General features: G+C 46.5%; 3 protein-coding genes across 14 annotated transcripts in view; 2 read left to right on the top strand and 1 right to left on the bottom strand.

Annotated features, from left to right (window-relative positions):
* MED22 (mediator complex subunit 22) overlaps positions 1-14,759 on the bottom strand; it is a 31,698-nt gene continuing 16,939 nt past the window's right edge. Inside the window, exons 1-5 of one of the 10 annotated variants that reach the window (XM_065572376.1) lie at positions 13,037-13,294; positions 7,936-8,078; positions 7,170-7,250; positions 6,328-6,536; positions 1-1,588 (exon numbers count right to left, since the gene is read on the bottom strand). In XM_065572376.1, coding sequence (XP_065428448.1) covers positions 1,390-1,588; positions 6,328-6,536; positions 7,170-7,250; positions 7,936-8,058 — 612 coding nt within the window. In that variant the 5' untranslated portion in view covers positions 8,059-8,078; positions 13,037-13,294 and the 3' untranslated portion in view covers positions 1-1,389. Of the gene's footprint in view, positions 1,589-3,012; positions 6,537-7,169; positions 7,251-7,935; positions 8,079-8,564; positions 8,616-8,650; positions 8,887-12,672; positions 12,814-13,036; positions 13,295-14,759 lie in introns of those variants that run through there. The other 9 variants (XM_065572374.1, XM_065572378.1, XM_065572373.1 and 6 more) reach the window with 9 other exon arrangements.
* The window catches only part of LOC101943564 (histo-blood group ABO system transferase), a 28,454-nt gene continuing 26,583 nt past the window's right edge, over positions 12,889-14,759 (top strand). For all 3 annotated transcript variants that reach the window (XM_008169108.4, XM_065572367.1, XM_065572366.1), the window contains exon 1: positions 12,889-13,032. In XM_008169108.4, the coding sequence (XP_008167330.2) occupies positions 13,017-13,032 (16 nt within the window). In that variant the 5' untranslated portion in view covers positions 12,889-13,016. The remainder of the gene's footprint in view (positions 13,033-14,759) is intronic.
* LOC101944820 (histo-blood group ABO system transferase 1-like) overlaps positions 13,004-14,759 on the top strand; it is a 53,017-nt gene continuing 51,261 nt past the window's right edge. Inside the window, exon 1 of the mRNA XM_065572370.1 lies at positions 13,004-13,032. Within this exon, the coding sequence (XP_065428442.1) occupies positions 13,017-13,032 (16 nt within the window). The 5' untranslated portion in view covers positions 13,004-13,016. The remainder of the gene's footprint in view (positions 13,033-14,759) is intronic.

Genomic DNA, 14,759 nt, shown 5'->3' with positions numbered 1-14,759 from the left:
TACAAAACAAAGTTCGTTTTATTCAGCCATACACTTACAAAATAAATGGGGGAGGGGGAGGACAACCCCAGAGAGAAGTGTGAAGCTACAGTAGAATACTGACCAGGGACTTAATTGCATTCTGGGTGCAACAGTAGTTCTGCAATGTTTAGACATTGATCTGTAATGGTTACATCCCATTTCAAATACTTTCTTTCAATTATACAAGTAGAATTAGCTTAAATGACTGAATGGAGGAAGCTGTTTGCAGCGGTCCCAGGGTATGAGAGAGAAGGTGGGTGAGGTAATATCTTTTGTTGGACCAACTTCAGTTGGTGAAAGGGACAAAGCTTTCAAGCTACACAGAGCTCTACTAAGGACAGTGACAGTTGAGTACCCAGGTGCTGCTGGATAGCTTTGATTGAAGCACCAGAAATGGTTTCTTAAAAGGAAACTGCACAGAATGCTTCTTCTTAACTAAGAAACCAAAGAGCTTCTTAGCCATGAGCACCCAACTCTCCCCCCTGTCTTTGATTAAACAGCACTAATTGCCCCAAAAATTATCTTCATAGCAGCTTCATCGACCATTTGACAGAAACATGTAATCTGAGCACCCACTTGGGAGCCAGAGTGTCCTTAATTCTAATTCTGGCCCTGACACTGCCTCCATCTATAGCCTTGGGCAAGTCACTGCACTGCTGCCTCAGTTTCCCTTGCACTTCAATGGGAATAGTGTTTACGTCTGTGGCAAGGGTGTTCTGAGGAGTCCAGGTAGCTTTAGCTCTCCCATCTCAGTAGTTTCTGAACACAGGGATTCAAGTTTGCAGAGCACCTTGAAGGTGAAAAGTGTTATATACACACATACTAAGGAGGTTATTATTTTTGTAAACTACAGCAGAAGTCATTTTAGTGCCACCCCAGCCGAGGAAGAGGCTGAGAGTACGGATATAGGAAGCACGCAAATGTTGATTAACTTGAGTCTTAGGAAGAAATAAATACTGAAAAAAAACCCCACCCCAAACCTTGACCCACATTTCCTATTCAGAACCAGAATACACTCGATTCCTGCATAGCACAATAACATGTTCCCAACCTGGCATTCACATGGAAACAAACTCCATGCTCCTAATGGTCTCTACATGTAGTCATCCTGTGGTAACATAAGACAAATCCTAGCTCAAAGTTGCTACAGCAGTCAATTTCCTATTGGCCTATTACTTCTACCATAGCCCTCTGGTAACACTTTCTCGGGTGTGGCTCAAGAGGTGAAGACGACACTGCTGCTATCCAGTGAATGGCAGCAGCTGACCTGCAAACACAACTACAGTACAGTATTCTGGGAGTGGGAGAAGGTTGGCTCAATACAGCAACTGGGAAGACTCCATCAGCTCAGCAGGCACGGCGTCCTCTTCAGGAGTGCTCCGTCGGGCCTGCCCCGTGCCCGTTCACGTGAGGGTGCGATGGGGTTGAGCTCTGAGGGGCCGCAGTGCTCTGCTCGGCCGTGGCAGCTGCCAGAGGCATGGAGAGGCCTTCGGGGGAAAGCACGGCAGGGTCTTCTCTCCAGTAGGCTTCGCACAGAGGAAGATCATTGGTGTCACATAGACTGTAGCTTTCCAGAACAAGCCACCCCAGTAAGGAGAGACAGCGGGTGCAATCAGAGAGGGGAGGGGGAAAAAAAGAGGGGAGGGGAGAAAGCAAGACAGAAGCAAAGCGTTAAGAAAATGGCAAAAGCGTCCATGGACATAATGTTTGTGGATTATAAACTTTTTCATGAGTCTCATGACACTGATGTTCCCTAACAGGGCTCAGGCTGGTGTGTGATCTCACTGCCCTGGGAAGGAGCAGGGGTCGTGTCATTGAAGCCAGCGGTGTTACTCCAGTCTGAAATTGGCATGTGGGTCCACTCTAATTCCCATTCAAGTCAAAGGAAAGACACCTGGGGCAAAATCCCAGCCTCATTAAAGTCAATGGTAAAACTCCCATTCACGTAAGTGGGGCCAGGATTTCATCCCTGGCAATTTCACTGAGAGTTAGCTCTGGACCCAACTGAGAGGAGAATCAGGCCCTTTGGCCCTAATTTTGCTAGTGATTTTGGGTGCCCAGCTTAATACACCTGACCCTGATTTTTTAGAAAAGCGGAGTGTGCTCACACCTCCAGCTGCTGGGAGCTGCGAATACTTTGCACCTTTCACACTCGGGTCTAAGATCTAAAAACCAGCAGCCACTTTTACAAGTTTGGGCTGTAAGTGTTTAGAGTCAGGATTATTCTTGATTTACCATGCGGCAAAAAAACCAAACAACTTCCCCTGCAAAAAAAAAAAAAAAAAAAAAAAAGGGGTGGGGGGGGACTTTAAGTTCTTTCAAGGAGCATTACTAGATTGTCACTGAATTGTTTGGAGGTCTATATTTGTAAGATTATCATTCCATTCTTTTTGTTAAGAACCAAAAAAACCTCAAAGCCTCTATCCCCTTCTCCCCTGCTCTAGTGTTATGACTAATAGCTAAAAAAGTTGTGCACCAAGAAAAGGACAATCGATTCTCATGCTGCAGGATCACTGTAAGGGTCAGGAAACCCCCCACCCCCATCTCTAGCATTACCAGATTGGCAAAGATTTATGGGAGATTTATGCCTTCTCCTGCAGCATCTTTGGCCAGATTTTCAGAAGTGTTGATCACCTGCAGCTCCCATTAACTTCAACAGGAATTGTGTGTGCTCAGCTCTTCTGAAAAAGCAGGTGACAGTGGTTGACCACTGCAGGGTATAAGATTAGGTGGACCAGTAGGGTGAACAATTATGACAAATCCTGTGTTCCTAAGCTAGTGGCCATCTCTTGTCCCTGTATTGCCCTGGGTCCTGCTCTGAAGTCTGAGGTGGATGCACAGTGGCAGGGCTATAAATCAAAATAAAAATAGAGGGAAAAAAAATGCTGGAAGAGAGGAAGGAGCTGCCCATGCAAGAGACACCCAGAGACCGAAGTGAGTCCTGTAACAGGAAATAGCTTATGTTCAAAATAAACCCAAGAGGTCCAGGGATTTTCTTGTTTCTGTTTTATTTACCATTAATAGACTCAAATAGAGATTTATGGGAAATATTTTAAAAGTAAAATATATATAAAAAGAGACTAAACACTTTGAACTGAAGAGACGTGTCTAGCAGGTTGAACTCCAAACCCACCCTCCAGTCACCAAGCCACGCTTTCAGAGAGACAGGAGTGTGAACCAGGAATTCAGAGCTCCAGCCACAGGTGGCTGGATAAGGCAAGCTGGAGTGCACGGGGCTACAGCTTTGGGGAATAAGCACAGGAGGAGGTCACTGATTTAAAGCACTTGGTTTTTGGCAGTTACAGAGAATTCACCCAATGCCAAGTCAAATCATCTCTTTTCCAGCAGTCTCCCCGCTAGGTGTGCTAGAGAGAAGGGGTGGGTGTTTAGCATCTGGGGCTTTTGCACCATCACCAAGTGAGGTCCCTTCATTGGGGTCTGAAGGCTTTTCACCCCATCCTTCAGTGCCTATGCAAAACAAGGCTGCTACTGAGGTATGCATGAAGGACTGCAGGACTGGGGCCTAATTAGTCCTGAATCCACCAACCATTTCTCCTGGATCTCAGCCCCTCATGACTGGATCCCAGAGCACTAGGGTCTGGTGTCCAGCAGATCTCACACAGGAGGACTACTAAGAACTCTTCAGCCTAGCATCCGGGTGGAATACAGCTCTGGAAAGGAAGTGGGCATCTCTCCTTCTCCTCCCTCCCTTCCTTAACCCTCCGCCCCGCAAATTATATAGACCTCAAAATTTACACTACAGCTCTCCAGCCAGTAACCTGAAGTTCATAGTTGCCATGGGGCTCTGCAAGGCACCATCCAATCTCACAGTGGAGAGGCCCTGAGGCTTTGTTTGATGTGACCCCAAAGGAGAAGTTGGGAGGCGGATGCTAGGATTAAATGCTCCCCCAAACCACACTATTGGGACCATGTGGGAAGGCACCTGCCTAGAACACAAAAGCACATGAGTTGCTTTGAAAGATTCTTGGCTTGCAAGTTTCCTCATGAAATCAGTATTTACTAGCAAAAACCCTACAGACATGCAGTATTTACCAGTATATGGGGCAAGAGTGTCTCCCAAACCCCTGGTACTGTGATGGGAGTGAGAATATGCCTTTCCAGGTGACACCTACCCAAAAACAGAGTCTAATTCTATAGTCCTCCCACAGACAAGCAGTGAAATCAACAGGAGTTTTGTCTGCACAAGGATTTGTGGGCCCTAGCAATACACAGGGACCAGTCGGAGGCTAACAGACTGGGTGCAGAGAATACAAGACTCTGCAGCTTCACCCAAAGGGATGCCAGGAAACAACAATGTTTCAGGTGTTAAACTCTAAGCTCTAACTATTGGGGATGGTGAAAAGCCACCAACAGAAACCAGAGATTGGGAGAACAATTTGGAACAGTGGTTGTGTGGAATCCTACTGTCCTGCTCCCACTGAAGTCAACTGCAAAGCTCCCATCAATTTAAGTGAGAGCAGGATCAGACCACTGTAGAACAAAATGATATGCCTGATCCTAGGCGGTACAAGGAGTTGACAGCTACTGACCCCCAGCTGAGCTCTCAGAATCAGTTTCGTGTCACCCTCTCCAGGTATATACTGAGTCTTGCATTTACAGCCATTTAAACACAATTAACATCCTACAGCCATGTGTAGTTTAATACAAAATAGAAACCTCTTTCTCCACAGACAGTAAAATTCTGTTAAAAAAATCCTTATGACTCTATAAAAGTACTTTGAATAAGCCACTTGTTGTGTCTATTTAAACACTCACATTTCTTTGGTGCAGAAATAAAGATTGCGTTAAATCTGTAGCCGATGGCACGTGAAGGAGAAGGAAATAAGTGCTCAAGGACCAGTGGATGAAACATTAGGTGCAGCTACAGGACATGAAGCGTCATTAAAGAGACTATAGCTCTAATCTAGGCAAGATTTCTCACCACCTGAGCACTTCATATTAGAAACAGAATAAGACTGGATTGATTTGGTGCAATGAGGGGAGGGAGGGGACAAAGCCCCCCTGCTCCTGCTTAGACAGTAGTTCTGCTAGGAATGATGGCTTAGTGCAGTTTCAGAGCTAGGTAGATAAGAGACCACACCAGCATGGTCAGAACCCATTGGTCCAAAGATTAAAATAAACCATTTTAGAACCACAAAAGTGTACATGCCAGAGCGTCTGGTTACAATGTCACATACACACACCACAGGCTCACTTTTGGGTCACCATAACCTCACACACCCCTGTTCGGCCAGCACAGCGGTGGATGTTGTCTATCAAGTGATGAAATAATAAAGTCCTGACCCAGTTAAGACCTGAATTTTTGCTTAGATCAGTCAGCATTGTGTAACCCTACTCAACTCCCTTTCCAAAATATTTACTGGGCCTCTCACTGTCCTAAGACATCTTTTTATAATTGTTGCTCTCCTTTTCCCAGCTATGAAAGGTAAGTTTTCTTAAAATAATGCATCAATTTTAAAGGGACGCTGTTGGGCTAACATTTATTTCTAAAATACCTGCATTACCAGTAAATTATGGCCCGATTTTCAAAGTTCCAGTTGACTCGAGCATCTGTAACTACCACTAAACTTTTTTTTTTTTTAATTCCCTAAAATAAAATCAGCTTATCAAAGCTTATTAAAAGTGAAAGAAGTTTAAAGAGCTAGTTTGCTTTTCACCATTTATGCTGTTGATTAACTTGTTGCACTTCACTGACCTTGGACAGTGCAACCGAACTAGTCACTTTCAGATCTGATTCTGGAAACTTTCCTTTACTGGATCTCATTAACTAGCCAGGTTGGGGGTTGCAACCATATTAGGAAAGAAGAAAAAGTTTGTATCCACCAGAACCTATGTTCTATTGAAAGTCTTTAAAAAGATTTCACAAAAGATACATTAGGGGTATCTTTTCCAAAAAAACACACCAACCCTCTCACCCTGCTAGAGGCAGAAAAATGCTGATTCTAAGCTACTTGATGATGTCCCTTTAGTTCATTTTAAATAGATTCCAGACAGTTGGTGGTGGTGAGCTGCAAGGAATAGGCACGTTATGTAGTTAGGACACTTGTGAAAGAACTGGCACAGAAAAAGGCTCTTCCTCATACCAGCCTGACTGCTTAGCATCTCGATGGCTTGCTTTAGGTTATAGAAGTTTGATCTAATTAAAAACACAGGTGTGAATTTTAAGGGGAAATATCCATTTAGGCTTGTGTCTTAAGGACCATCTGCTCTCCTATCCTGTTTCTCAGAAAGGGCTGGAGACAAGAGGAGGCTTGTTAGTATGGGAGTCCATGGCCCTATTTGTACCTGGAAGAGTAATATTCTTCTTCTAGTTCGTACAGGTCAACGGAAATCTCATCCCTCAGCGAGATCAGCTTCTTGTCACACTCTTCCTGCACGCCCCGCAGCTGCTGGTTACGCTGGTTAATGGCTTCGTTCACAGAGGGGAAGTCATTGAGGATCAAGAACTGCTTCAGGTCGGACACAAGCTTCATCAGGGACTCGCCAGCTCGGACCTTGCAGGATGGATAAAATATTAAGCAAAAGGGACACAGAGTGACTTCGGGTCCTTTACCAAGGGTCTGCAACATGATCTACTGGGCTGCCCCCTCAACCCCCGATACCAGACTTTGCAACATGGGAGCAACTTGGCTAAAATGCTAGCCAAAAGCCTGCAGTACCAGAGAAAGAATGCATTAGAACAGTACAGTTGTACATGTACACCAGGGGCACTATGCAACCTTCTGGCACTCTATGCACGAACAATGATGTTCTTTTGTTCCACTGGCAAACACAGCCATCAGTAGTATAAACCCAGAACTATATGTTTTGGCACCACCCAAAGGCAAAAGAAGGTATTAACATTGCAAGCCAAGAGTAGGATTTCAGTCAGGGACCTCACCAGTTACAACTGGGCAGCTCTAAAAGTGAAAGTTGATCAGTTTGGGTCCCAACCCAAAGCGAAATCCACAGCAAACAGAAAAAATGGCTCCCTTCCTTTGCACTGGGAAAGCCACCCTGTGATGATTACACCTCTCGCAGCAATTGTCATTAGTATTCTGAGTGCTCCTCACGGATGCTGTAACGGACCACAGAGCACACAAGATCTGCTATGCAGCACGCCTGCTTGGCGCACAAGCTGTACTTACGATGTTGGCAGCTCTGACGTGCATCTCGTAGTTGTCCTGCTCACTCTGGGTCGCTCGAGAGACTTGGGTTTCATCTTCAATCTAAAAATTAATTTAAAAAAGCCACGTGTCTTCAGCTCACCCAATATTCCTGCATCCCAGAAGAGGTTATTACTTTCAAGAATAGCTTGTTTCAGTTCAAACCACATATAAAAGGGGCTTTTGTCCCTGATCCCATCTAGTAGATGCTTTTGGTAGGATCAGGGTTAAGAGTGCACCATTTGTTGATCTCCCATCTTTTCCCTCATGTTAACCAATTGCTGTTCACCTCTCTGTTTTCCTTCGACTGTCTTCTTTGATTCTTCCCACCCCTGATTTTCCAGCACTCCCAGCTTGTTTGATTGGACTGTTTTTTGAAAACTGAGTAGCATAATTTGCAGCTGTTCACTAGTAACCTGCTAAAAATAACTGTTGAAAACTCAGGAGGCCAAATTTGGCATCAACCTACTCTTACCCCCTGTAAAGCTATTAAAGCCTCATTGAAGAATAAGACCAAGCTTGGCGTAGATGCAGAATAGATGCATAACTGCAGAATTTGACTCCAGGAAGTGAAAGCTTCAACTGGTGAATCTCTCTGAGCCACCTAAATCTCACGGTTCAATTTTCAAATGCAGCCTTTTCCTGTGAGCTGGATTGGGATTTCTAGCCTGGAGGGTGTAATGATCATTCTGAGCAAAATTATTACCAAATGGGTATTGACTTCATTCGCCTTCTTTCAAATACCCACCTTAGCAGTCTTGATGATCTCTGTGAAGTTATCCATGATTGACTTGATGTCATCTTTCAGCCTCTTGTTGTAGGACTGTAGGAGGGTTTCTTTACTCTGAGGCAGGACTCGTTGTTGGGACATTGTGTTAAATTAGATTGGAACTGAAAGGCAGGAAAAGATAAAGCCTATTACAAGCCCCAGCCCAGGGGCTGCACAACATATTAAATCCTAATAATTCCAATCACAACATTACACCAGCCTATCTAAATGCTGCCTCTGAAACTCCTAATCTTACTAGGAGTCCAAACCACACCAAGCCAATCTCTTCTCCCTACTCTAACCAGTAAGGGCTGGAATTCTGCTTCCGCTGACCAACAAGAGCAGGATTGGGCCATTATACAGACAGTCTTAAATCTACACAACAGTTTAAACAACAACAACAACAAAAATCAGCTGAGAAGTTATGGGGGTCCACAACAGATATTTCCAGGCAGCATCCCTGGGGACAGGAAACAAGATCCCCTCGCTAAGGCCTCTAGTACCTAGTAGCCTGCCTGATTGCTGGAGTGAGTGTTGACACTACAGCACTGGAAGCACGACTGTGAATTAACTTACAGCACTGGAGGCACGACTGTGTATTAACTTACAGCCCTCTAGCAGGGTACATCCACCTGCAACCTGCCATGAACCAGCCACTGAGGGCAGTGCATGCTGCGGGTTCTGCTTTACTCACCTAGCTAGCTCACAGGCATTGCCACTACCCAGCCACCTCCTTGGGGTCACCAGCACAGAGCACTGCTGCTCTCAGCCATGACGCCCGGCTTCGCTGCAACCAACCACCTCTCATGATCATCCCACCCGCCTCCCCGGGAGTGGTCGCCTCTTCGCTGGTGATTGGCTGCTGCGGACGCCAATCCTTTGCCCTGGGTTGGGACCTGTTTCAAGTGGAGTTGAGTGAGCAGGTTTTTTAAAGCAGCAGGGTGTGCGTGCGTGCGTGTGTCCCTGACGTGCTGCTTGGTCAGACAAGACTGTCTGCAGCCCCTGCTCTTTAAAAAGGCACCAATCAACTGCTTTAGGGACAAGTATCAGAGGGGTAGCCCTGTTAGTCTGAATCTGTAACAAGCAGCAGAGGGTCCTGTGGCACCTTTAAGACTAACAGAAGTATTGGGAGCATAAGCTTTGGTGGGTAAGAACCTCACTTCTTCAGGTTTCAGAGTAGCAGCCGTGTTAGTCTGTATTAGGGTTACCATACGTCCTCTTTTTCCCGGACATGTCCGGCTTTTCGGCAGTCAAACCCCCGTCCGGGGGGAATTGCCAAAAAGCCAAACATGTCCGGGAAAATGGCGGCTCCGTTCCTCCCCGACTCTTCGGCTCTGTTTAAGAGCCGGGCTGCCCGAGCGCTACCGGCTTCGGGCAGCCCCCGTGCCTCCGGACCCTGTGCCGCCGGAGCCCGGGAGGGGAAGTGCCCGGCCGGGGGCGCAGGGTCCGGAGGCATAGGGGCTGCCCAAAGCCCGAGCGCTACCGGCTTCACGGTTTGCCGGGCAGCCTCCAGACCCTGCGCCCCCAGCTGGGCGCTTCCCCTCCCGGGCTCCAGCTGCGCTGGGGAAGCGCCGGCCGGGGGCGCAGGGTCTGGGGGCTGCCCGGCAAACCCTGAAGCCAGTAGTGCTGGGGCAGCCCTTTCCCCCTGGCTGGGAGTGGGAGGGAGGAGGGAGCGGAGTTAGGGTGGGGAAGCGGTGGAGTTGGGCGGGGCTAAGGGTGGGGAAATGGGCGGGGCCAGGGCCCGTGGAGGGTCCTCTTTTTTTATTTATTAGATATGGTAACCCTAGTCTGTATCCGCAAAAAGAACAGGAGTACTTGTGGCACCTTAGAGACTAACAAATTTATTAGAGCATAAGCTTTCGTGGACTACAGCCCACTCTATATGCATCCGAAGAAGTGGGCTGTAGTCCACGAAAGCTTATGCTCTAATAAATTTGTTAGTCTCTAAGGTGCCACAAGTACTCCTGTTCTTTTCACTTCTTCAGATGCAAGTAATGGAAATCTCCAGAGGCAGGTATAAATCAGTATGGAGATAACGAGGTTAGTTCAATCTGGGAGAGTGAGGTGCTCTGCTAGCAGTTGAGGTGTGAACACCAAGGGAGGAGAAACTGCTTCTGTAGTTGGATAGCCATTCACAGTCTTTGTTTAATCCTGATCTGATGGTGTCAAATTTGCAAATGAACTGGAGCTTAGCAGTTTCTCTTTGGAGTCTGGTCCTGAAGTTTTTTTGCTGTAAGATGGCTACCTTTACATCTGCTATTGTGTGGCCAGGGAGGCTGAAGTGTTCTCCTACAGGTATTTGTATATTGCCATTCCTGATATCTGACTTGTGTCCATTTATCCTCTTGCGTAGTGACTGTCCAGTTTGGCCAATGTACATAGCAGAGGGGCATTGCTGGCATATGATGGCATATATAACATTGGTGGACGTGCAGGTGAATGAGCCGGTGATGATGTAGCTGATCTGGTTAGGTCCTGTGATGTGTTGCTGGTGTAGATATGTGGGCAGAGTTGGCATCGAGGTTTGTTGCATGGGTTGGTTCCTGAGTTAGAGTTGTTATGGTGCGGTGCGTGGTTGCTGGTGAGAATATGCTTAAGGTTGGCAGGTTGTCTGTGGGCAAGGACTGGCCTGTCTCCCAAGGTCTGTGAAAGTGAGGGATCATTGTCCAGGATGGGTTGTAGATCACTGATGATGCGTTGGAGAGGTTTAAGCTGAGGACTGTAGGTGATGGCCAGTGGAGTTCTGTTGGTTTCTCTTTTGGGCCTGTCTTGTAGCAGGAGGCTTCTGGGTACACGTCTGGCTCTGTTGATTTGTTTCTTTATTTCCTTGTGTGGGTATCGTAGTTCCCATGGGAAGGAGACCCTGGAAGAATTCCACCATGATTTCAACAGCTTCCACCCCACCATCAACCTCAGCCTGGACCAATCTACACGGGAGGTCCACTTCCTAGACACCACCGTACAAATAAGCGATGGCCACATTAACACCGCCCTATACCGAAAACCCACTGACCGCTACGCCTACCTTCATGCCTCCAGCTTCCACCTCGGTCACACCACACGATCCATCGTCTACAGCCAAGCACTGAGGTAGAATCGCATCTGCTCCAACCCCTCAGACAGAGACCAACACCTACAAGATCTTCACCAAGCATTCTCAAAACTATGATACCCACACAAGGAAATAAAGAAACAAAATCAACAGAGCCAGATGTGCCATTACTTGCATCTGAAGTAGTGAGGTTCTTACCCACGAAAGCTTATGCTCCCAATACTTCTGTTAGTCTCAAAGGTGCCACAGGACCCTCTGTTGCTTAAAAAAAACAAAATCTCTAGCTCTTATGGCTACAAAGTCTTCCAGAAGTGACAAATGGAGGAGTATCTGCCCGACCCTTCAGACAGCCCAGCTTAAGTGCTATAGGCCAATGCTTTCAAGCCTGCCTAAGTCAGGGGTTCTCAAACTTTTGTACTGGTGACCCCTTTCACACAGCAAACCTCAGACTGTGACCCCCCTCCCATATAAATTAAAAACACTTTTTAACATATTTGACAGCATTATAAATGCTGCAGGCAAAGCAGGGTTTGGGGTGGAGGCTGACAGCTCATGACCCCGCATGTAATAACCTCAAGACCCCCTGAGGGGTCCCGACCCCCAGTTTGAGAACCTCTCGCCTAAGTGATAACGGTTTGGAGAAATTCTGCAGTTTCCACCTTGCATGCACATCCCTAAAGCAACAGAGAGTCCTGTGGCACCTTTAAGACTAACAGAAGTATTGGGAGCATAAGCTTTCGTGGGTAAGAACCTCACTTCTTCAGATGCAAGTAATGGAAATCTCCAGAGGCAGGTATAAATCAGTGTGGAGATAACGAGGTTAGTTCAGTCAGGGAGGGTGAGGTGCTCTGCTAGCAGTTGAGGTGTGAACACCAAGGGAGGAGAATGGCATTACTTGCATCTGAAGAAGTGAGGTTCTTACCCACGAAAGCTTATGCTCCCAATACTTCTGTTAGTCTCAAAGGTGCCACAGGACCCTCTGTTGCTTTTTACAGATTCAGACTAACACGGCTACCCCTCTGATACTTGTTTTTTTAAATTAAAGCTTAGGTGGAGCACAAGACCCAACCACCCACAACAGGTACCAGCTCCTGTCTCAGCATAAACTGGGCCCCTTCCAAAGTAAATACCTGGCCCAACTCCAGTTGAGCAGGGGTGGGAACAACGGGGGCAAAACTTTCTTAGGCTTTGCATTAGGGTCTGGTTCACATTGTGGAACGTAATGCATTAATATTAACTTCCCCATTCGCTTCCAAGAGACAAGGAACAACACAGAGCGACCACTTGCCCCTTACTTTAAGAGGCCTCGCCTGACCATTTTAAACAGTAAACTGAGCAGCAGAAATACACCTTAGAGAAAAATACCGGCTTTGCTAAGGTAACTAGGGTTTCCCTAAAGTGTCCCTCATTAAACAGAGCATTGTTATCGATTTGCATCCAATAGGTCTGGCAGGCAATTTCACTAGCCTCCCCAGGCTGCAGCAGCCAACTGTGGGACCCTGCAGGAAAGGTCAGAGCAGGGATAGGAAGCCGTGGGCGGGTGAATGCTAAGACCCAGGCGTGCCCCACATTTTTGGGTGAGCCAGGACCGTCCTGCGAGTGTTTTTTTGCGGAAAGGCGCCATTGCTGTCACACACCCAGCCGCATCCGGGCCAGACTCTTACCGAGGGCTTGGGGGAGCACCAGGAGGGCGCACTGGCCACCGCCGCTGCTGGCCCGTAAGGAGCCTGCTCGGCAAACCAGGAGGTTTACCCAGCCCGTTCGCTCCGGAGTGGGATTGCGTGGACCTGGTGCGCGTTTCCAGGACAGGCCGGAGTCAGAGCACCCGGCCTCTGCTCGCCAGCTGCCCACCTCATTCCCCGGCTCGCCAGCAAGCGGTTTGCGCTACCGCTGCCCTCTCTGGAGAGCCTGCCGCGCCCAGCTTCTCCAGGCTGCTCCAGTCCACAGCTGGCAGCAATAAACTCCGCGATTCCTCCTCTCCTCTCCTCTGGGGGAGAGCGGGTGCGCGATGGACAAGGACCAAGGTACCTGCACATTTTCCTTTAAGATGTTCTGTGAGCTGTGTCGTGTCGAATCCTGTTTAGGTTTTGGAAAAAATACAGCAGGTCTGGGGTTGGCGGGGAGACCGGGTGTTTTAAATGCGGAGAAGGAACTTAAAAGTAGCCGCTATTAAATGCTTGAGACAAACTAATACTCAACGGACTTAGGTCCATATTCTGTTCTTGAAGAAATTGAATCAAATTTACATCTGTGTCTGGAGAAGCAGGAAGTCATTTTTTGATATGTATGTTCTCGTCCCCTTTTTTCTTTCTCTCTCTCTCTCTCTTATCTTTCTTCTCCCCATAGTCCCCTTGTTCTCAACCACTTTCTTTATTTGTCCACAGAGGAATGGGATCAGTAAATACTTTTGAGATGTAGTTTATCCATATATTGTAGACTGAGGGTTATTTCTCCCCCGCCCCCCATAGGCCAAATTTTCCGCTTTACAGCAAAGCAGTAACTGACTGAGAGTAGAATGCAGCCCTACATGTTAACCTCAGTAAAGTCACACCAGTGTAATGGCGGAGAGAATTTGTTCCTCTGCATTTTACCTGCACGCATTTTTATATATATATATATATATATATGACTCAATCCTGACCCACTGAAGACAATGGAAGTTCAGTCGGTGCAGGAGGGGGCCCATACTTTTTGATCTATTTGGGGAATATGGAAGATTGTCAATTAGAATATTATATAAAATACTGCACTGGCTTTCTATCAGATGTAAAAAGCACTTTTATTTTGCTGTTCCCGTTGTCTGAGTTGGTCTGTATATTTACAAATGATTTTCAGGGAAAATCTAACACACAAAAATCCCGGGTTCTGAGTTGGATTTGCAGCTTTCTTTGCGTTTGTCTAGCATGTGACAGAAACCCACCATTTGTGAATGTAATTATATGGCAGTGACAGCCTAAATCTCTAGCTTGATTATTTAATTCCTTGTAAGTAGCCCTGGTTAAGTCAGTGGAACTTGCTTGCCTTGGGACTACTTTCATGAGTAAGGGTTTCTAGACCTTCCACATCTCCCTTTCTTTCCTCTGTAGACTACAGATTTCATGACCCTTTCTTCAAGGAAATGTCAGTAACCAACAGGTTTTCCTGAAGCTGGGTTCATTCTGGAGAAGAGCATCTTATGGAAAAAAAGCAACTTGTGTTTAAGAACTAGCCCCCAGCACTAAAACGTTTCAATCTTTTGATAATGTATGTGATTCAACTCTGCATTGTCCAGAATCTTTTGTAAGACAGAATACTCTCTCCGTGTTTCTCTTACCCTCCTTTAAAGGCTTAAATTACTATGGAGAATTTCATGGAGATATCTTTACAATTGCTCTCAGGAATTGTTCTCTGAAATCACATGCTTTACAGAAATGAAGTGGAGTGCTTTTTAGCCGTTTTTTATTTTTTATCCCCAACTTTTTACTATACATTCCTGACTCCAAACCCTTCCGTCATTAGTAGATGAGTGGGATCTTGCACTTGCTAATCAGAGAGTAAACACCTCCCTGTGAAATTCAGTTTATATCAAGCCGGTTTCTTTCTTTAAAAGAACAGGGCGTTGTCCAGCTGTATCTATAGTGTCAGACTGTGTGATCTGAATCAAGTTGCCTAAAAACATTGAGGAACTGGTAGCTGCTTCCGTTGTTGCTGAAAGAGCATTGGCCTATGATTTATTTTCCCTTTTGGAGTACTCTGGGCACATGGCAGTTGT

Source organism: Chrysemys picta, chromosome 18 (assembly GCF_011386835.1).
Source record: "Chrysemys picta bellii isolate R12L10 chromosome 18, ASM1138683v2, whole genome shotgun sequence".
Lineage (NCBI taxonomy): Eukaryota > Metazoa > Chordata > Testudines > Emydidae > Chrysemys > Chrysemys picta.
The sequence above is the reverse complement of the archived record's forward strand: the minus strand, read 5'-3'. Positions and strand labels throughout refer to the sequence as shown.